The sequence below is a fragment of the Sardina pilchardus genome, chromosome 20, assembly GCF_963854185.1.
Source record: "Sardina pilchardus chromosome 20, fSarPil1.1, whole genome shotgun sequence".
Taxonomy (NCBI): domain Eukaryota; kingdom Metazoa; phylum Chordata; class Actinopteri; order Clupeiformes; family Clupeidae; genus Sardina; species Sardina pilchardus.
In genome coordinates this window covers 10088632-10111166 of record NC_085013.1, presented here as the reverse complement: position 1 = coordinate 10111166, position 22535 = coordinate 10088632, and the positions used below count along the sequence as shown (strand labels likewise).

Genomic DNA, 22535 nt, shown 5'->3' with positions numbered 1-22535 from the left:
ATATATTATCTGTTAAGATTCAAGTTCAGTTTGCCAAAATGTTGCTGAACTATTACATAGTTAACACAGATGAGGACGTGGACGAAACTAAAAAGAAAAACAAAAAGAAGATGTTGAACAGATATGCCTTAAGACCTCTTTTGAAAGATCCAAAACTATTGCTGGAATGGAGAGTACTGGGCAATTCATTCCACCAACATGGAACCACTGATGAAATCACTGATCATTACCCAATTAAACCACATAGCACATGTTCTTTGACAGATGCCTTTACTTGTTGGTTTTTCTGTGCTTGGCCCCCTTAACATGGTTTCTGCAGACTGATAAGTGAGTATGTGGATGTTATATGGGAGGTGGTGGTCACTATACACCACCTTTCACAGATCCACAAACAAACATAATTCTGCAACCTTATGACTTCTAAATAACAATTCTATTAAGGTTCAGATGGCAATGGATCACTCTCCTATCTTTTTTATTCAATTTTGAATGATCATTTTATTTTCTTATATATAACTAGAAATGCAATTCCAAGGAATTACCAGTGCATGAAAATGCAAAAAAATGTATAGATAGATAATGTAGATATGGTTACTAAGGTGTAGCTAGGGTAAACATGGTGGTTGCATAGTTTAAAGAGAGTTGATAGTGTTAAGGTAGACATTTTAAAGCTTAAACATTCCTGTTCTAACTTAACTAATGATTTCTAACAGTTATTGTAAAAATGATAGCTATGTTAACAATGCTTAACAGGTTGATAAGCTAACTTAGCTGATGATTTCTAACAATAATGCTAAAAATTTTAACAATGCTAACTATGTTAACAATGCTAACCAAGTTGATTAGCTAACTTAGCTAATGATTTCTATCAGTTATGCTAAAAATGCTAACAATGCTAACAATGCTAACCAGGTTGATAAGCTAACTTAGCTAATCATTTTTAGCAGTTATGCTAAAAATGCTAACAATGCTAACTATGTTAACAATGCTAACTAGGTTGATTAGCTAACTTAGCTAATCATTTCTAGCAGCTATGCTAAAAATGCTAACTATGCTAACTAGCTAACTTGCTACTGAGGACTTCTATTTTGAAACATTTGTTGATAGGGTATCCATGGCTGCCACTATCAGGAATAAAGAAGTTACTATAGTAAAATCATGTTGGTTGCTATGGAAACGGTCATAAACGCTTAATTTTAATGGTTGCTATGTTGGTTGCTAGGTACATGGAGGTCTCATGTAGTTGACTGGAGGCATAGTTGAAGATAACTGACAGTTGGAATGGTTGAACAGTTAGATAGTTGAGTAGTTTCAATGGTTAAATGATTTAATAGTGTATTATTGCAGTGAGGACTTTTATTTTGAAACAGTTGTGGAAAGAGAGTTTAACAGGATATGTAGTCTTCACAGATATTGTATGCTGCCTGAGAGAGAGAGGGCTGCTGCAGGTGGGGCTGGCCACCTGGCATAAGATTCTAATTGCTTAATGATCCGATTGTGATGTCATAGAGGCCAATGTTAAGTCTATGGGGAAATTTTGAATAGTTTTTAATTTATAGTTTAAAAAGTATAAAAGTTACAAAGTTGAAAAATACTTAGCAGCATTCCCCTATTTAAGACCTACGTTGTGACGTTTGAATGAAGTTTCTAAGTTAAACGGTTCAAGCTGAATAGAAAAAATGAATTTGGTAAGCGGAATAATAAGAAGAAGAAGAAGAAGAAGCCTAGGAAGAACAGTACAGTGCATTTGCATGCACTGTAATAAAGCACTTTGTATGAAAGATCCTAAATAAATAAAACGGTCTAGTAAATAAATATGGATATGAGGATAACTACATAATCAAAAGAATCAAGAGAGACTCCAAAGATTCCATTGAATGATGCATTGAACTGGTAAGAATAATCTGATGTCAAACCATTCCGTTAGGATCACAAAGGTGGCTAGGCAACTTCAGAATGCCATAGAACATTGCACAGGGTAAATTAGAATTTTTGGTCACTTTTGATTGAGTGTGTGTAGAAGTTGGCTGGTTTTAGATTTGCTAATCATTTGATATTCCAATTCTGATTTCTGGCGATCTAGTTTTAAAGTTTGAAATGAAGTTTTGCTGGTTTTTTGCCTGCTGCCTGCCAGCACGGCAGGATGAAGACAAAAAAATTAAGAGACATGTCAAAAAATACGGACTTGTAGAACTGAAGCGAGAACTGGAGTCTTTGAGAGTCAACATGGATGAGGCTAAAAAGGCAAACAAAAAGACGACCAAAAAGAATCTACAAAAGCTTCTCATAAAGGAGCTGAAGAAGAAGATCGAGCGCAGCAAAAACGGACTGGACAACGGAACTTACGAAGATGAGCTCCCTGAACATGTCCTAGCTGCTCTGAATGAACTGGAGACTTTAAGAGTGAACACTGATGACGACGAAGAAGAAATAAAAAAGAAATGCAAAAGGAAGTCGGAACTACAAAGGTTCCTAATCAATGAGGCGAAGGAGGTCGATCATGACAAGAAGGAACTGTACAACAAAGTTTCCGAGGAGGAAGGTACAATGCCCATGGATGAAGTCCTAAACGTTCTGGATGATCTGGACACATTCTTGGACAAAGAGTTGGAAGTGGGTGAGTGGAACATACAGTATATGCTTGCACTGGGTGTAAAGAGTAGCCTTGCATCACCAAAACCCAACTTGAGCAATACAGTACGTGGGCTATGTAAAAAGTGCTCACATTTAAAACATCAAAATGGTTCAGCAGCTCATTTTAATGAAATGCTCCCCCAATTTGTTTAGCTTCAGAAGGAGAAACGAGAAGGAAGAGACAGAGAGAGCATTGAGGCCAGAGGCTGGAGACAGGGAGGAGGAGGCCGAGCAGGAGGCCTGTTTCTGGAGTGCCACACAGAACACGGACAAGGAAGACCAGGACCATCAGAACATCAATAAAACCCAAACCAGAAGCCAGACTTCTGTTGAACTTCACTATATCTCCTCGATTCATTTCTCAAATATTATTCTGAAACCCAATGACTCAGAACCACAGGGGAATGTATGATCCTCCCTATATTTTTATTTGTTTCATAAAATGTATATATTATCTGTTAAGATTCAAGTTCAGTTTGCCAAAATGTTGCTGAACTATTACATAGTTAACACAGATGAGGACGTGGACGAAACTAAAAAGAAAAACAAAAAGAAGATGTTGAACAGATATGCCTTAAGACCTCTTTTGAAAGATCCAAAACTATTGCTGGAATGGAGAGTACTGGGCAATTCATTCCACCAACATGGAACCACTGATGAAATCACTGATCATCACCCAATTAAACCACATAGCACATGTTCTTTGACAGATGCCTTTACTTGTTGGTTTTTCTGTGCTTGGCCCCCTTAACATGGTTTCTGCAGACTGATAAGTGAGTATGTGGATGTTATATGGGAGGTGGTGGTCACTATACACCACCTTTCACAGATCCACAAACAAACATAATTCTGCAACCTTATGACTTCTAAATAACAATACTATTAAGGTTCATATGGCAATGGATCACTCTCCTATCTTTTTTATTCAATTTTGAATGATCATTTTATTTTCTTATATATAATAAAGCATTTTGTATGAGAGATCCTAAATAAATAAAATGGTCTAGTAAATAAATATGGATATGAGGATAACTACATAATCAAAAGAATCAAGAGAGACTCCAAAGATTCCATTGAATGATGCATTGAACTGGTAAGAATAATCTGATGTCAAACCATTCCGTTAGGATCACAAAGGTGGCTAGGCAACTTCAGAATGCCATAGAACATTGCACAGGGTAAATTAGAATTGTTGGTCACTTTTGATTGAGTGTGTGTAGAAGTTGGCTGGTTTTAGATTTGCTAATCATTTGATATTCCAATTCTGATTTCTGGCGATCTAGTTTTAAAGTTTGAAATGAAGTTTTGCTGGTTTTTAGCCTGCTGCCTGCCAGCACGGCAGGATGAAGACAAAAAAATTAAGAGACATGTCAAAAAATACGGACTTGTAGAACTGAAGCGAGAACTGGAGTCTTTGAGAGTCAACATGGATGAGGCTAAAAAGGCAAACAAAAAGACGACCAAAAAGAATCTACAAAAGCTTCTCATAAAGGAGCTGAAGAAGAAGATCGAGCGCAGCAAAAACGGACTGGACAACGGAACTTACGAAGATGAGCTCCCTGAACATGTCCTAGCTGCTCTGAATGAACTGGAGACTTTAAGAGTGAACACTGATGACGACGAAGAAGAAATAAAAAAGAAATGCAAAAGGAAGTCGGAACTACAAAGGTTCCTAATCAATGAGGCGAAGGAGGTCGATCATGACAAGAAGGAACTGTACAACAAAGTTTCCGAGGAGGAAGGTACAATGCCCATGGATGAAGTCCTAAACGTTCTGGATGATCTGGACACATTCTTGGACAAAGAGTTGGAAGTGGGTGAGTGGAACATACAGTATATGCTTGCACTGGGTGTAAAGAGTAGCCTTGCATCACCAAAACCCAACTTGAGCAATACAGTACGTGGGCTATGTAAAAAGTGCTCACATTTAAAACATCAAAATGGTTCAGCAGCTCATTTTAATGAAAAGCTCCCCCAATTTGTTTAGCTTCAGAAGGAGAAACGAGAAGGAAGAGACAGAGAGAGCGTTGAGGCCAGAGGCTGGAGACAGGGAGGAGGAGGCCGAGCAGGAGGCCTGTTTCTGGAGTGCCACACAGAACACGGACAAGGAAGACCAGGACCATCAGAACATCAATAAAACCCAAACCAGAAGCCAGACTTCTGTTGAACTTCACTATATCTCCTCGATTCATTTCTCAAATATTATTCTGAAACCCAATGACTCAGAACCACAGGGGAATGTATGATCCTCCCTATATTTTTATTTGTTTCATAAAATGAATATATTATCTGTTAAGATTCAAGTTCAGTTTGCCAAAATGTTGTTGAACTATTACATAGTTAACACAGATGAGGACGTGGACGAAACTAAAAAGAAAAACAAAAAGAAGATGTTGAACAGATATGCCTTAAGACCTCTTTTGAAAGATCCAAAACTATTGCTGGAATGGAGAGTACTGGGCAATTCATTCCACCAACATGGAACCACTGATGAAATCACTGATCATCACCCAATTAAACCACATAGCACATGTTCTTTGACAGATGCCTTTACTTGTTGGTTTTTCTGTGCTTGGCCCCCTTAACATGGTTTCTGCAGACTGATAAGTGAGTATGTGGATGTTATATGGGAGGTGGTGGTCACTATACACCACCTTTCACAGATCCACAAACAAACATAATTCTGCAACCTTATGACTTCTAAATAACAATTCTATTAAGGTTCAGATGGCAATGGATCACTCTTCTATCTTTTTTATTCAATTTTGAATGATCATTTTATTTTCTTATAATAAAGCATTTTGTATGAGAGATCCTAAATAAATAAAACGGTCTAGTAAATAAATATGGATTTGAGGATAACTACATAATCAAAAGAATCAAGAGAGACTCCAAAGATTCCATTGAATGATGCATTGAACTGGTAAGAATAATCTGATGTCAAACCATTCCGTTAGGATCACAAAGGTGGCTAGGCAACTTCAGAATGCCATAGAACATTGCACAGGGTAAATTAGAATTTTTGGTCACTTTTGATTGAGTGTGTGTAGAAGTTGGCTGGTTTTGGATTTGCTAATCATTTGATATTCCAATTCTGATTTCTGGCGATCTAGTTTTAAAGGTTGAAATGAAGTTTTGCTGGTTTTTAGCCTGCTGCCTGCCAGCACGGCAGGATGAAGACAAAAAAATTAAGAGACATGTCAAAAAATACGGACTTGTAGAACTGAAGCGAGAACTGGAGTCTTTGAGAGTCAACATGGATGAGGCTAAAAAGGCAAACAAAAAGACGACCAAAAAGAATCTACAAAAGCTTCTCATAAAGGAGCTGAAGAAGAAGATCGAGCGCAGCAAAAACGGACTGGACAACGGAACTTACGAAGATGAGCTCCATGAACATGTCCTAGCTGCTCTGAATGAACTGGAGACTTTAAGAGTGAACACTGATGACGACGAAGAAGAAATAAAAAAGAAATGCAAAAGGAAGTCGGAACTACAAAGGTTCCTAATCAATGAGGCGAAGGAGGTCGATCATGACAAGAAGGAACTGTACAACAAAGTTTCCGAGGAGGAAGGTACAATGCATGAAGTCCTAAACGTTCTGGATGATCTGGACACATTCTTGGACAAAGAGTTGGAAGTGGGTGAGTACAGTATCTGCTTGCAGTGGGTGTAAAGAGTAGCCTTGCATCACCAAAACCCAACTTGAGCAATACAGTACGTGGGCTATGTAAATGCTCACATTTAAAACATCAAAATGGTTCAGCAGCTCATTTTACTGAAATGCTCCCCCAATTTGTTTAGCTTCAGAAGGAGAAACGAGAAGGAAGAGACAGAGAGAGCATTGAGGCCAGAGGCTGGAGACAGGGAGGAGGAGGCCGAGCAGGAGGCCTGTTTCTGGAGTGCCACACAGAACACGGACAAGGAAGACCAGGACCATCAGAACATCAATAAAACCCAAACCAGAAGCCAGACTTCTGGTGAACTTCACTATATCTCCTCGATTCATTTCTCAAATATTATTCTGAAACCCAATGACTCAGAACCACAGGGGAATGTATGATCCTCCCTATTTGTTTCATAAAATGTATATATTATCTGTTAAGATTCAAGTTCAGTATGCCAAAATGTTGTTGAACTATTACATAGTTATCACCGATGAGGAAGTAAATGAAACTAAAAAGAAAGACAAAAAGAAGACCAAAAAGGAACTACAAAAGCTTCTAATGAATATAACTCAAGAGTAATTCTGCATAAAATGGTACCATTGAAGCTAACATTTAAGCTACAGTGTAGAGGAGACTATATCTAGGAGTAAGCTATGACTGAGTGTGTGTGCATGACTGCATGTGTGTATCACTGCCTCACTAATCATTAACATGATTGTAAAGGTTAAGTTCAGTTTAGTAGGCCTAAGTGAGCGGCGAAACTTTCTATGATGAGTGAAAGAGTATGACTACTGGTGTGTACCAGCAGGACCTCTAGCTAGCCTGTAGATAAAAGGGAGCTATAGGCTAACTAATGTAAATCCACTTCCAGTGAATTATCGGTGAAGTGAAGCTAGGCTAATGGAATTAGATTGGGTTATTACATGCATAGAGAAGAGAAGGGTATGTATTCTCCTATGTAACTCTGGGGTAGATGGCAAATAAGCTAATTCCTAAAACAAATTGGTGTGTTATTTTAAAAGCTGCTGTGTCTGCTGTATGGGCTGTGTGTGGGTCTCACCTACCTGTGTGATGTACTCAAAGTGGACGAGGTACTCTGGCAGCACCAGCTCATGATCAAACACAAACCACTGCGTCTGGCGCTGAAGACAATCACAGCACGAGCCTTTGAGAGAGCACTGATTTTCTACAACACACACACGCACACACACACATACACACACACACACACGCACACACACACACACACACACACACAGAGACAGAGAGGCATGTAAATACTACACACAACAACACAACATGATTACAGACTACAAGAGTGTTTAGACTTGAAGTCTCTAGATGACTTGAAACCACCTTGAAACAACTAAGCATTAATGTGTCGTAGTGTTAAAAAACAAGCAGAAAACATACTCATTTACTTATACAATAAATCAGACACACACACCCCCACCTGCTGCAGGTGCAGTCTTGCATGAGTTCTGGTGATTCTGGCTGACGCTGCGTATGGAATGGGCTTTGGGATAGTTGGTGGGCTCGACAGGTACTCCTTCCTTAAGCGCCACACTACGGCCCAGAAACACCTTTGAGATGATGAGCTGACCTACAGTATACACACAAAGAGAGAGAGAGAGAGAGAAACTCTATACTTGAACTGATACACATATAAACACACACTCTCTGGGAATGTGTAATAGTTGTCATTATGGGGTTTTGAAAGAGGTTTGAAAGTATCTTCACACCGTTTCTGAACGGTAAGGGGTCGGGGTGCAGCTCCTGTGCACTCTTGGTGCTCTGCCTCCGGATGGCATTCATTCGTAGACGTTCGCAACCACTTAGACTGTTGGACAGCGGCACTGCTCTCTCTCTTCCTAATGTCTGAAGATGTGTCAACATACACAGAAATCATAAACACATATGCATACGCACATCTTATGCAAACACACATACTGTACACACACACACACACACACACACACACACACGTTACCTTGTAGTGATCAGCAGTTTTAAAGCCATTTTCTAAGATGTGCGGAATTTCATTTTCCTCTGGAGCATGTTCCGGATCAGGCACATAGAACAGGTAGTCCAGCCCCCGCTTATAATTCCTGCACACAATGAATAAAGAGTGTATGCCACACCACACCACATCAGTTTGTCTCCAGTTTTTCTGTATTTTCCTGTGTGCTTACTGTGTGCATTGTGAGTCTGTGATGTCAGCTAAAGGAGTGAATGGGTGACAGCAGCAGACAGTATTTATATAATTGAATTACTGAATTGATTGACACTAGATTAGAATCACTTGGAGAAATCTGAGATGCATGTAAAAAAAAACCCACTTCAGCACCATGGACAGCAAACCCCATATCAACATCTTTTGGCATGGATTCCAATGTCCAAGTGTCTCACTGTATATTTTCAATACACTGTTAATTTACCATGGAGTCATGTGATAAACATAAAGATATGTTTGCATAGATGTAAATCATAATCATTAGTAGGCGTAATTAAACAAGAGAAATCACCTTTTCGCTGACTGAAACTGATGCTAAATACTCTTTTTAGTATGTTGTTAGTAACTAACAAATCAACTTACTAAGTAACTCATTAATCAATTAATTAACCAAACTGCATGTGTTGGAACTCTAAGATTAAATAATAAGCAACACATTCATACAGTTAGGTGTTGATATTGTCGATGAACTCAGAATGTGTTGAAAGTGAAAAAGGTCATTACGTACGTAACATCGTGTTCTTGACAGTGAAACAACCGCACTTAAGAGGACAGGCAATGACAAACCAGCATGACAGACGAGTGACCCTTGGAAACTAGAGCACTGATCCTGGAGCAGTGGTGTGTAAGGACACCCAGTGCGGGAGGTCACCCTTCAGGGGCTGGGTTACTCTGAAACAGACTCACTGTGAGAAGAGCTGGGAGTCCTTACTGGCCAGCTGGCTGTGGAGTTTGTTCTCGAAGCGCAGACGCAGAGCGCGGTTATGGACACGGATGATGTGCTTGACTTTGATGCCAGTGACGTTGTATTTGGCATAGTCCCACGCACAGAAACGGGACAGCAGCAGGTCATAACAGGAAGTAAACCTAAGAGATGGGAGGAGAGACGGATGGAAAGAGTAAGAAAAAGAAAGAGAGATTTTGCTGGATTTATCTAATCAGCACAGATAAAGACAGCAGAGAAAAGTCCTCTTTAACATTCTTAATCTCCCAAAGCATTTTAATTCCATGCAGTCTATGAGATATATAATAATCTGTAAAATATAATCTATATATATATGCTTATCTAAGGCATGGGAGTGTTGATAATGCTACAATGTAAACATTAGTGTGTGTACCAGGTGTCGCTGGTGCTGCCCTCCTCAAAGCGAATGTTGCCCACCGTCTCCAGCTCAAGCACCAGGAAGTGCTCCGTCATCTCCTTCCTGTCTGTAGCCAGCTTCACCTCTCGCCTGTGCTGTGCCTCTGCTCTGCATGCCACAGAAACACCACGTACCGACACATTACCACCACCTTCCGCTCAGTGTGATTCAGAAGGACACAGACCAAATGTGATCCAATCCAATTCCAATCAGGAGCCTTGGGCAAGGATCATTTACGGAGCAGAATCAGCATCCACATGGCTCATTAGCAGACACTGGACCTCATTCCCCACTGTTCTTTAGTAGACATTTCTGACAGAAAATTTTGATAATCACCAGTGTTTTCTTATGAAATGTATTCTTAGGTAAGAACAGAATCTACGGTATGCACACTCTAGGGGACTCATGCACATTTAGATGCTGACATGCAAAAAAACTGGTTATTGTGCTTCCATCAGTTGTACCGTTGTATATTGTATGATTTAAACTACAACAATAAATGTAAGTATGTATGCTGTTCACTTCCTGCAGTAGTAACTCCATTTCAGATGTACTACATTTGAAGTCCAGTACACAACTATTTTTTGATTTTCATTTGGCCTTTCTTGACTTGTTTCTCAACTTTCTCAGTCTGCAGTTTGTCTAATAGGGACAGGCAGTGTCTTTACCAATGGGAATAACTGACATGCGCTTTCAATTTACAATGACATAATAAGAAGAACAAAGGTGCATTTCAACTATTTTAGAACTCATGAATTTTACATAACTTTACATACCCTGCTCAAGACCAAATTTGATCAAAACTTAAGAGGATATTGGTGACTGAGACCAAATTGTATTAAGATGGAATTGACTTCTGTTAGATCATGCATAATATTTCAGGCCTGTCTGACTCTACACACATGCGTGTAAACACACCTTTTCCACTCGCTCGGACAACATTGTCTCCCTCAGCTCGTGCCTGCCAGATCTATTCATCTCTGTTTCTGCCTCATCAATTAGTCATAGCTGTCACAGCGCAGGCACACAACAAGTATGACTTACTCTTCCATTCTCTGGTTCCAGAGGCGCAGCCTCTCCCTGATGGCGTCCAGTTTTCCCAGCAGCCTCTGCTCCTGGCCCGGGTCGCGGCTTAGTTCGGACGCCGTGTCGCTGGGGTCTCCGGAGCCTTCCGTCGCTGGAGACGCCGCCTCCTCCCAGGTGCGGGCTGATCTCCTGCCGGTGGCCTGCATCTCAGAGAGCTCCAGCTCCAGCTGCAGGGACACAGACACGCTGAGGCCCAAGTCATCACAGCACTGCAACTGTGCTGGTGCTTATCAATAATAGCCGCTTTGACTTTTGTCATGTCTGCTTTTGTTTTTCCTTTCTTCAGTATTCAACATTTCAGCACATGCACAGATCAATCAAAACATGCATGTGTGTACAGTATGTGGCTACTAGTACAAGGCTATATACTAGTGCGTGCTACATCTGTGGGTGAAGCATTAGTACTTTGCTATTTGTTTATTCTATTATTTGATGGGCCAATTTCATTCTGGTGCAGTACAGTAAAGCATAAATCCAACTCTAACTCCAAAGCAACAAGCCAGCAGCCCCTTTAGTCTGCTAGTGGTCACCGCTGGGGTATGAGTGTCCAGCTCACCGTCTTCAGGGTGCAGGTGAGCATGTGGATTCTGTCCCAGGGCAGCTGCAGACGGCCGTTTCTCTGCTCCAGCAGTCTGGCTTGAGTCTCGGCCAGCTGCCTCTGGACTAAGCGCACACGCATGCTGTAGTACATCATCTTCTTCAACACGGTGGACTACAAAGGAAGCATTAACATTAACACTGGACACATGCCATGCCATTCAGTTAATTGCTCTTCTCCAAACCAGTACACTTTGTGAGGAATCCCATAATTACTTAAGTGGCTGGATTTGTTCAACACGACACGTCTAGTCTAGAGTTCAGTTTCACCCAGCTCAGTGGAGCAGAGGGACGTCTTTCACAGCAAGTGGAAATCCAAGTAAGTTAGCTCAAGTTTGCTTTCAACAGTTGGATTGCATATACAGTCACAGGCATTAACATATCCGCATTCCGTTTCTCTCTCCGCCTTCCCACACACGAAGATGAACCCACACTAACACACACACAAGTACTGTATCTGTAGCTCACCTCTGCTGTATCCTTGACCTGCTTGCTGGAGATGCGGTGTGTGTCCAGGAGCTGCAGCTGAGGTAGGTGGTAGAGCAGGTGAGTGGCGTAGTTGTACAGCAGACACACAGGGTTGGGCCCAGACTGGGGGTCCTGCAGACCCAACTCCTTCAGCTGGCCCAGTGCTGCCAGTGGAGTCAGCTCCTGCACACAGGACATCCACAAACAGGATTTCATCAGGAATTAAACAGCGCTCCATGCATTTCACACACTGTGTGTTAAACATCTACTGTGAAGAATTTTTTAATCTGAATGTTCAGTTCACTTTGCAGTAAAAATGGTCCCTTCTGTACCTGACCATATCATCAGATTATATGATCCCTTCTGGATTCTAGAACAGTCTGAGGGTCAAGTGTCATGTGTGATTAAATACAGTACATTTGTCATAAGTACCTTAAATGAGCTGATTTGGTTTCCTGAGAGGTTGAGGTTTTGTAGATTGATGTTGGGATCCAGACTGTGTCCTAGAAAAATCAATAATTCAAATTCAGGTATTATTTCAATGTGATATCAAATACATCACATCGACTTACAATACAATACATACCGATCCTCTCTATGGCATTTTCTGCTACATTCAGTTCCTTAAGTTTTTCAAGTGAGTCCAGCCCCTGAAAAGATGTAAAAGAGCTCTAGCATATGACAAAATGCAATCAAATTCTACAACCTTCATATGATTTCTGTGTGTGTGTGTGTGTGTGTGTGTGTGTGTGTGTGTGTGTGTGTGTGTGTGTGATACCCTTGTTCATACTAGTGTCAACAGGTTTTCCACTAAACAACTGGACTATGCCATTTGAGCTGGGATTACCTCTATCTTGGTGATGAGGTTGCTGTTGAGCCACAAAACTTCAAGGTTTACAAGTAGTTCCAGATTTGCGATTTCACTAATGTGATTGTCATACAGATACAACTTCTGAAGCTGAAGGCAGTTATGCAATCTGGAAATTTCCTGTTAGGAGATTGATGAGGAAAACATAGCAAACCAGACAATGGCACTTCAGATATTACAGCATAATGGCATCCATATAATGAAATTGCACCGCAGAACCTAAAACACTGTGTGTATTATAATGTGTCTATTGTGTGTTGTTATAGTGTAGTGAACAAACTGTTTTTAATTGTTTATGTTGCTCTCTGATAGTTGTAAGGAGAAGTGAAATGTTACCTTCAACTTGCATTCTGCAACCCAAAGTTCTTTAAGCAGAGGGCAGTGCTCCAATCCCTGAATTTGGGTCACACTCTGGCCCATGATGACGAGTTTGGAGAGTCTTGGGAAGAAGGAGAGACCAACCATGCGTGGGTACCCCGAGAAGAACACCTCCAACGATGAAATACCACTTCCATCTTGACATACTTTCTCACACGACAATCCATTCGCAGTGCACTGAAACGCACGGTTTACTCACTTTAGACAGGGGTACTTAAAGCTTAAACAGTAACACATAACATTTGTATTAAACACAACAACTTTACCAATTCTTTGATGACTTCTTCATCTCCAATTTGTCGTTGCTTTTCAATCAGTGTCATATTTTGCTTCCTACATGCTGTCAGGGATAAATTGGTTGATTATAATCACATTCATTCAAATTATGTGCCAAACGAATATAACAGCAGTCCGGTATTTTCGCATGCTTTCAAACAGTTTTTAGCCCAGTTTTGTTGAAAGGCAGCATAGTGCTATATTATGCTAACGTTAGCTACAAAGTTGCTGATAGAAAGCAAGTTACCCATAACCATTTCAACTCATTATGAGATAAGTAGTTTCAAGCCTGCTAATGTAACATCACATATTGGAGTAAGAACTTACTGCTGTCAAATATGACCAAATGGAGTCGTTAGATGGGAGCTGTGGCAAAGCATAGTGCTATTTCCTTGCTCAAACGTCCTCAAGTAACAACACAGTACACCCCACGAGGCATATCCCCCGCAATGTTTGTCATCAACGCGTAACTAAGAGCGTTGCTTGGGAGCCATGTTGGAAGTTGACAAAAACCTCCACTAGAGGGCAATGAAGACAAACCTACAGAGCTGTGACCTAAAGGTGTGCAGTTACAGGCAGGATTTTTTTTTGTCTCGGGAAGCAAACGTCATATGGAAGGACAGCTGAAACAGGAAAGATAACGTTTTATTTGTGACCAGGGCTGGTGAAATGTCTGTAGAGGGCATAAAGCCAAAGCCACACCAGGACATGTAGGCAAAACTAGAGACAGGTAGGCTAACTAAAGAATCTTGTGTAAACTGTCTGGGGCAGTGAAAGTGTGCAATTAAACTTACTATTGGCCTAGGTACTGGTGAGACTTTTAAGAGAAGCCACTGTAGACCTCCAGAATGAAGTAATGATTTGGATCATTACTTAGTCTAGGCAATAGCCTAACATTATGCAAAATAAAACATGTTATTAGTCCTATCTTTTGATTTTTCTTAGTCCTTTATTGCTTAGTAACAGGTTGGTTTGCCTCAGTAGCTCTTTTGCAGCTAAATAAACACTGAAAAACTGCAACCTTTCTTAGTCTCTTCTCTATCCCACTCTGCATTCATCACATGTGTTGAGCAGCCTGGCAGGTTGTCATCCAACCTCTCTTTCCTCTTCTCTGCTTTTTGAAGGGCTCTCTGCTAGTTTTTTTTTTTTTTTACTCTAGCCTTTCTGACCCTCTCCTCCTGCATTGCAGTCTGGCACAGATTACTTACATGTAAACTCCTTGGTATGTTTAGGTGCACTGTTGGAAGAAGCACTTATTAGGAGAAAATAAGAAATCAGTCTTTGAATAGGCTACGTAAAATGACAAGCGCTTAAAAAAGTCTTCAGGCAAGGCTGCAGAGAAGAGAGCAAACAAAGAGAACGCACCTGGAGTGTGACGCCTGCGATGGCCTTATGTCACCCCAAGTGGACTCTGACTATTAACTCAGGTCCATAGATCAAGGTATTTGTATTTGATACTGTGAGAAATACCTTTCACAATATAAAATACAAATGCCTTGATCTATGGACCTGAGTTAAATTGTTAGGTATTTCTCACAGTTTAATATACAAATACCACTGTGTAAGAGTGCACATTAACTCTCTGATTGTAGCCTACCAACCTCCACTCAGTCATTCTGAACAAATCACTTCTTAAAGCAGCTGCTCAAAACATATGCAAATCAAAAGTTTCTTGATGATGAGTTGAAATTGGTGATATACTAACAGCAAATGTATCCGGCTTGCTAGCATGCCTCGTACTGCGCTGCTGTAGCCCTACTGTTGGTTTCTGCTATACCTGCAGTTACAAATATTGGCCATCAAGTTCGAGGTCAAGGTCGCCTATAATCAGGTGCTGTGTTCAGTCTGTAGGAACAGAATAGGTTTTTCTATCAATGCCTTTTGATTCATTCCCATTCAGTATTATTTATTTCAGTAATAGTCTTTGTTCAGCCTCCCTCTGACCATTTTAAGTTTCTTCAGACTAGATTTTTAACACGGAAAATGTGAAATGCATGGAGTAGTGTTTAATTCCTGATGAAATCCTGTTTGTGGATGTCCTGTGCAGGAGCTGACTCCACTGGCAGCACTGGGCCAGCTGAAGGAGTTGGGTCTGCAGGACCCCCAGTCTGGGCCCAACCCTGTGTGTCTGCTGTACAACTACGCCACTCACCTGCTCTACCACCTACCTCAGCTGCAGCTCCTGGACACACACCGCATCTCCAGCAAGCAGGTCAAGGAGTTTGTGTGTGTGTGTGTGTGTGTGTGTGTGTGTGTGTGTGTGTATTCATTCATCTTTTGTGTGTTGGACAGTATGTGTGTTGGGTAGGTAAAGAGAGGGAGAAAGACTCTGCGGTTTTGTTGTTTATGACTAATATGCAATCCAACTGTTGAAAACAGACTTAAAACTGAACACTTAAAAGAACGAACAGACCTACATGTAACTTACTTGGATTTCTACCTGCTGTGAAAGGTGTCCCTCTACTCCTCTGAGTGGAACTGAACTCTTGACTAGATATAGATGTCCAGCCACTTAAATGAACATGATTCCTCTCAAAGCGTACTAGTTCAGGAGGGATTCAAGAGAAATTAACTGAATAAATTCCTTTCAGTCGACTGTGCTGAAGAAGATGATGTGCTACAGCATGCGTGGGTGCGTCGTCCAGTGGCATAGCAGCATTGCAGTGCTCTATGACGCATAGAGAAAGGTGGAAGTATTGCGTGTCATGAATAAACAAAGCGATGACAATGCACAATTTTATCCATTAAGTTTGGCGTCACTGAGAGTTTAGATGGTTATAGTTATGCATTAACCATCACTTTTATCCAAAGTGACTGAGAAAACAGGCCACAGAAATACTAATGATCCTACTTGCAATAGAATTCAATGACCAAAGAATTATAAATTACTCGGGGTGGATTAGAGGAGTGTGATGGAGAAAATTTAGGTCAAATTTTTGATGAAAAGGGAACCCAAGCATGACTCCTTCAACCAAATGGTGGTCGAGTGTAATTACATTTATTTTTTCACATCAGAAAAATGCCCTAAGATGAACTAAGACAAGTTTATTTGAGATTTTTATTTTATTTTATTTCAATTTTGACCACGGGCATTGGGGCTCGTGGCTATACCGAAAAAAGCTCTGAAATATCTCCCTGACCTATTGTGACATGTGGACAGCACCAAGTGGAAAAAGGTTCCTCTTTGAACTGAGGTGCATTCTTTCACGCATACAGAAAAACAACATGTGTGTGTGAGCACGATTATGGGGTTAGCTGATCTGTCATGTGTCAATGGCCCTGCTCTACAGCCAGTGCACTGCTGAAGCATGTGTGTGTGTGTGTGTGTGTGTGTGACTACTGGACAGATTTAAAGAGAGTCAGAGAAAATGGAGAGAAACAGAGACAGAACAAGGAAGGAAGAGAAGAGAGGAAAGGAAGAGAGAGAGAGAGAAGAGAGAGAGAGCATAACAGAGGAACTATGGTTTAGCCAGCCAATGCAAATGTCAGTGTAGTCCCTCCCTGATCCAGAAACTCTCCCCTCCCCGTGCTCCCTTTTTATCTCTCTCTCCTTTTGTGTGTGGATACAGCAGCTGTTTCTTTCTCTCTTTTTCTCTGCAGACATGGGCTCCACAGGTCAGTGACGGCTCTGAGCCACACTAACAGCCTTAGCCTTAGCAGTGCTACCTACAAGGGCTAGCCTGACTTTTAGTTGTTTGTCAAAAAACTATGTATTTAAACTGTTTTAAATGAAAAAAATTGCGATGATAGACATTTGATGTAACCGGAGTAAAGTTTCTGGTTTTTCCTGTCTGGGTTTGTTTGCGTGGCAGAATGTTTTGTTCGTCATTGTTGTTGGTGTTTGCTGCACCCTTTATGCTGTTGCAGTTGCGCCATATGGTCCTCTTACCTCTTTTCACATGTAGGCTACATACATTGCTCCTGATAACACAAGCACACACATACACACGCGCACACACACATACACACGCACGCACACACACTCTCTCACACACACACACACACACACACACACACACACCCGCGCTCACACTCACCCACACACATATTGAAATTTTTGTGTTGTGTGAGATTTTTGAGATTCTTGATTTGACCGTTGCATTGATTGATTGATCACTGTCTTGGTGGACTTGACAGCCGATACAGTGTGAAAGTATGCCGCATGCAAGCATACAATGAGAGCAGCTGATATTTCTGCCTCTCAGTTTCTGAGAGTGGTCTATATTTAGTGGTGGTGAACAGGGACACACTCGCAGCGGAGCAGACTGCCTACACACACGCAAGCAGCTGGAGTGTGACGGCTTCCTGCTCAGCAGGGTTTAACTCCCAAACATGGGAAGAGAGAAGAATGAGGTGATGCAGAAAAAAGGGAGTGAAGACTTCCTTTGTAATGAGCAGCTTGGAAAATGTTTAAGTAATTCGAAATGTCATCACAAATTGAATTTCTTGTAATGCTGAAATCTTGCTGAAAGTTTGAGAATCCAATTGCAAGAGAGGTACATGATTAATGTACAGTTTTGATGTCATCAAAATGTCATTTGTCCTATTGTTGCAAACTAGATTTGGGCTGCCGAGTGCAGCTTCTCTCTCTCTCTTTGAAGTGAGAGATTTACATCCACTAGTCAGCCCCTGATTTGCTCCGTGACATTTCCGCTCTCCTGTTTGCTTGGTGACGTTTCTGCTCTGTGGTCAGTTTGTGGCTGATTGGAGTGCTGGTCCACGCACCGTACTGTAATTCAGCGTCAGCACCAGTCAGTCTGTCTGGACAGCAAACATCATGCAACAGTTGAACTGCTGTCACAGTTCTAAATGATTTGCCGGAATGATTAATCTGACATTGGTCTGGAGTTAAGTTTGAATCAGATTTCATTTTAGTTAGGCAGGACATGCTCTTAGTCTAAAGGTATAAAAAGATATTCAATAGAAATGATGCAGTTTCTTGTATATGGATTAATCCTAGACCTGGACTAAGAGAACTTCAGTAGAGATCTTCATTAAAGAAAGTCTTAGTCTTGAACTAAGGCTATTAGTCTTGAACTAAGGCTATACTCCATGCACGGGAAACAGGCCCATGGCATTTATAGAAACTCAACATTTGTTGTCACCTGAGGTCCTATGCAGACAGAGCTTGCCCTTACCAGAGAGGTGGCAGGGCAGGGCGCTCTGAACTCCTATCACCCGCCCCTGCTGATACAGAGAGCTATTTCTACCATGGGTGCCAATCATTAACCAGGCTTGCCATGCGGGTAAGCTGGGAAGTGCACAAGCATGGAGCAGGTGTCACATGTGACCCCCCACATTCGCTGGCAACTTCTCCAGGAGGGTCCTTATGAAGTTCAAAGCCAATCCAGTAGAGTCACTGGAAGTATAGCCCTGAGGCTAATTTGGGATTACCGTGGTATATTTGTCCACATTTGCAAGCTGTTGGAGGCCAATATATACAAGAATAACGCTTGGTACACAGTAACGACAGGTATGTGTGAGGGATGGCACTTTATCAGTGTCCTCCAGGTATTTCAAACAGCATTTCAATCTCTCTCTGTATCTCTTTCTCTTTCTCTCTCTCTCTCTCTTTCTCTCCCTCGCTCCAGTGATGGAGTTGCTGTATTGGAGGGACCCGCGGAAGACGGGCGTGGTGTTTGCGAGCGTCCTGCTGCTGCTGGTGGCCCTGAGCCGCTTCAGCGCGCTGAGTGTGCTGGCCCACGTGGCGCTGGCCGTCCTGGCGGTCACCATCAGCTTCAGGGCCTACAAGTCCCTCCTGCAGGCCGTCCAGAAGACGGACGCCGGACACCCCTTCAAGTGAGTTTGATGGAGTGGTGGTTTGTGAGCCCTTTTGTGTGTATACCGAGATTAGCTGTGTAAACTCAGCGGGCTGGTTTCCCATACATGGATTAAAGCCTATATAGTCCTAGACTTCCATTGATGCTCTCTTTTGGTTTAGGACTATAGTCTTAATCTGTGCACGTGAAACTAACCCAGAATGTCTTGGAGGCTGTGACATTAGTATTTCTTTCTGTGTAGCCCTTTTTCTGCTGCAACTGAGAGAGAGAGAGAGAGAGAGAGAGAGAGAGAGAGCGCCCAATCCCAGCATTCCTTTATGAATGTCAGAAATGTCAGTCTTCCCTTTCCTGTCAGACATGTCATTTTTTTTAAGAAACTTGAAAAGAAGTGAAAACACTGTTGAGAGAGAGAGAGAGACACAGAGAGAGAGAGAGAGTGAGAGGTTGGGAAGAGAGCGAGAGGGAAAGTGAAAACTCCATGTGATGTATGGTGATGCATTCTCTCCCCTTAGGGCGTACCTGGATTTGGAGGTTGCTCTGACTCCAGATCAGATGAGCTCATATATTGAAAAGATGCAGCTCTACCTGAACAGCACTCTTGTGGAACTGCGTAGACTATTCCTGGTGCAAGACCTGCTGGACTCCATAAAGGTCAGATATCAATGCTGTTCATTCATAAGGCAAAATGCAATAAATCTTTTGGATCGTGTGGACAATCTTTTGCAGCTCTGTAATGATGATGAGAACAGAACACAGATTCCTTTTGAGCACAGACATCCTTGAGGAGTAGTGTGAGGCTATAATGACGGTAGCTACGCTAATTACTATGACACCAATTTTCTCTGTCCCATTTTTGATATGCACCCAATACCCAGACCATATTAGGATTTCCATCAAGGAGTTGCTCAGTTATAAATTAGAATGTGTGTGTGTGTGTGTGTGTGTGTGTGTGTGTGTGTCTCTCTCTCTCTCTCTCTGTGTGTGTGTGTGTGTGTGTGTGTGCCATGTGCGTCTGTGTGTGTGTGTGTGTGTGTGTATGTGTGTGTGTGTATATAGTTTGCGGTGCTGATGTGGTTGCTGACACACCTTGGAGCTGTGTTCAATGGTCTGACTCTCCTGATTCTTGGTGAGTTTTCCCTGGAGGTCAGGTCGTAAATGGCACACATTATGATAGTAATAAAGTCTATTATTAGTCTGTTCAGTGTTTGGTGCTGTCTTGATCTACTGTTGCAAACCATGAGTACCTTGTTATGTATACAGATATATCGATCACCTATACACACACGCACGCACGCACGCACGCACGCACACACACACACACACACACACACACACACACACACACACACACACACACAGCACATCAAAATGAGAGTACCACGAGAGATGTGATGTTGTGAACAATAATCTTCTGTCTCACCTAGCTGTGGTGGCCATGTTTATCCTGCCCATCGTTTATGAGAAAAACCAGGTGAGTCTATCTCAGTGGGTTTATGTATGCCTGTCAGTATGTGTATGACTGTAGCATGCAAAGCAGACATAAAATGTCTGTCTTTGTATTTGAATACTAAAGTATAGGAACTAGGAAGTATTCAACTGAACTCAACTGAATTCAGTGTTGGAAAGAGTCTGTTGTTGTGGGATGTGTTGAGAGAGAATATTTTTGATAACCACTCACCTTTTTCCCTCTATCCCTTCTTCCAGACTCAGATTGACCGTGTCTTGGGAGTGGTGAAGAATAATGTACAAATGATCTTGGCATTGTAAGTCCTATATCACCTGTGTCTGGCTGTCTAACGCAGACACTACATGAGGGAGAAAGTATAGGGTGGTTACATACAGTACACAATATTGAATGGCGTAGACCTGCTGAAATCTTGCCATCACCATAAGGAAATATTCTCTACCCGTAAAATACTGGAAATAAGTAGGTAATGTTTCTTGCACAGGAAATTATCATAGAAAAATGCATTGGACAGAAAGGAGGTTCAAAGCTGTTGAACAGAATGGGAAATGAGGAACATTAAAGCACCTTGATTAGGCCATTTGGGATTTCCACAGGTATCTAGAGTTATTTGGGGCTTGTCTTTTTTACTCTCTGGCATCCAACTTCATGAAGGCTTGCAGTGAGACTTCAAACTGGTGACCTACAGCAGTTAGTGATTTCCCCAGTCAGTCAGAGCTGTTAATGACATGTTCAGAGCTCCTCCTGCTGGTTGGATGGATGACTGACAGTTGCATCTGATTTACAGGATCAAATCGAAAGTTCCTGGAGCCAAGACGAAGAACGAGTGATGCTGCCACAACGAGTGAACAGTCCAATCCCAGCATTCCTTTATGAATGTCAGAAATGTCAGTCTTCCCTTTCCTGTCAGACATGTCATTTTTTAAAGAAACTTGAACAGAAGTGAAAACACTGTCGACTGCATGCACCTGAATAAATTATGTGGTATGCTTTGAACAATTTGGTATTTGGCATTTAACTTGTGAATTATGTGTAAATTTAAAACAATTAAATTGATTTTTTCAGACCTCATCAACTATGAATTATTAAATGATGACCAAATTAGTGTATGTACTAATCCATTTTTGGTCATAGATCTTAAGATTTTAATTTAAAGGAGAAACTGTAAAGTTTATGGTATACATTGAATCCCTTGACAACTTATGCTCTGCTACAAAGATGGAGAGGTACACTTCTGACTGCAGTTTGTATTCTCTGTTTTGGGCACTCCTTCATGTCTTGTTCCTTTACCCACACACACTTCTGTAGTTTTGGCCATGGGCAATGGTGTATTGGGTAACAAAACACATTTAGAACAAATTCAAGTCCTAACACTTGTGTTGCTGTTAGGTAAATAGACATCTGTTACGATGAGGAATAAGAGGTGGACCATAAAAAGTCTAAAAAGAATAAAGGAAACAGTGCTGTGCGTCAGAAGGAGACATGGTACAAAGTGGGTGGCGGTGAAATCAATACAGAGACGGTAAAAAGAGAGGATGCAGAAAGCCGAGATCTGTGTAGAGCCCTTGTCTTGCTCTCTTTGGCTCACACCACGGTGTGAAACGCTTAGTCAAGGTCTCGGCCATTTCAGATTCCGGGCTATTAATAAACCGGAGATCATTAAGTCACCATAAATAAACCCCAATTTAGTCTGCTTCACTATGTCATGCATTGCTGATGTATACCTGAGACGACAGAGCAAAGCTCAAGCAAGGTCAAGGGCATAGGCTCCTTTCCAGTGGGGCACATTGGCCTACGACCAAAATACATGCTTGTACCATGAAGATGTAAATTGAAGTAAATCGTGTACATTTTGCCTCATTCTGTGAACAACTGCAGACAGGGGCGTAGCTAGAAAATCTGGGCCCTGTGACAGACAATAATTCTGAGCTACCCCGATAATA

At 41.5% G+C, this 22535-nt stretch overlaps 3 protein-coding genes across 4 annotated transcripts in view; 2 read left to right on the top strand and 1 right to left on the bottom strand.

The window, feature by feature from the left end:
• The window catches only part of lrrc9 (leucine rich repeat containing 9), a 37309-nt gene extending 23564 nt beyond the window's left edge, over positions 1-13745 (bottom strand). The window contains exons 1-15 of the mRNA XM_062523375.1: positions 13675-13745; positions 13338-13411; positions 13030-13248; positions 12673-12813; positions 12412-12475; positions 12258-12328; positions 11826-12008; positions 11317-11472; positions 10719-10927; positions 9651-9782; positions 9220-9399; positions 8290-8407; positions 8042-8177; positions 7753-7902; positions 7364-7485 (exon numbers count right to left, since the gene is read on the bottom strand). Of these exons, the coding sequence (XP_062379359.1) occupies positions 7364-7485; positions 7753-7902; positions 8042-8177; positions 8290-8407; positions 9220-9399; positions 9651-9782; positions 10719-10927; positions 11317-11472; positions 11826-12008; positions 12258-12328; positions 12412-12475; positions 12673-12813; positions 13030-13248; positions 13338-13394 (1938 nt within the window). The 5' untranslated portion in view covers positions 13395-13411; positions 13675-13745. The remainder of the gene's footprint in view (positions 1-7363; positions 7486-7752; positions 7903-8041; positions 8178-8289; positions 8408-9219; positions 9400-9650; positions 9783-10718; positions 10928-11316; positions 11473-11825; positions 12009-12257; positions 12329-12411; positions 12476-12672; positions 12814-13029; positions 13249-13337; positions 13412-13674) is intronic.
• On the top strand, positions 3867-4807 carry LOC134067904 (uncharacterized). Of its 2 annotated transcripts, none has more exons than XM_062523388.1 (2): positions 3867-4447; positions 4622-4807. In XM_062523388.1, exons 1-2 carry the CDS (start codon positions 3932-3934, stop codon positions 4769-4771), a joined length of 666 nt encoding a protein of 221 aa, XP_062379372.1. In that variant the 5' UTR covers positions 3867-3931; the 3' UTR covers positions 4772-4807. The 2 variants fall into 2 exon arrangements, with proteins under 2 accessions (XP_062379372.1, XP_062379373.1); XM_062523389.1 differs by having other exon boundaries at positions 3867-4451.
• A 3064-nt stretch (positions 13746-16809) lies between the features above and the next one.
• Positions 16810-21663, top strand: rtn1a (reticulon 1a). Its single transcript, XM_062523391.1, has 7 exons — positions 16810-16962; positions 18939-19146; positions 19640-19778; positions 20184-20253; positions 20552-20598; positions 20832-20890; positions 21380-21663. The coding sequence occupies exons 1-7, from the start codon at positions 16950-16952 to the stop codon at positions 21420-21422; spliced, it is 579 nt and encodes a 192-aa protein (XP_062379375.1). The 5' UTR covers positions 16810-16949; the 3' UTR covers positions 21423-21663.
• The last annotated feature ends 872 nt before the right edge of the window (positions 21664-22535 follow it).

Coding starts and splice junctions, on each gene's coding strand:
- LOC134067904 (XM_062523388.1), top strand. CDS start 3,932: ATGAAGTTTTGCTGGTTTTTAGCCTGCTGCCTGCCAGCACGGCAGGAT. Junction 4,448..4,621: donor TCTTGGACAAAGAGTTGGAA/GTGGGTGAGTGG, acceptor CAATTTGTTTAG/CTTCAGAAGGAGAAACGAGA.
- rtn1a (XM_062523391.1), top strand. Junction 19,147..19,639: donor GACGCCGGACACCCCTTCAA/GTGAGTTTGATG, acceptor CTCTCCCCTTAG/GGCGTACCTGGATTTGGAGG. Junction 20,254..20,551: donor TCTGACTCTCCTGATTCTTG/GTGAGTTTTCCC, acceptor TGTCTCACCTAG/CTGTGGTGGCCATGTTTATC.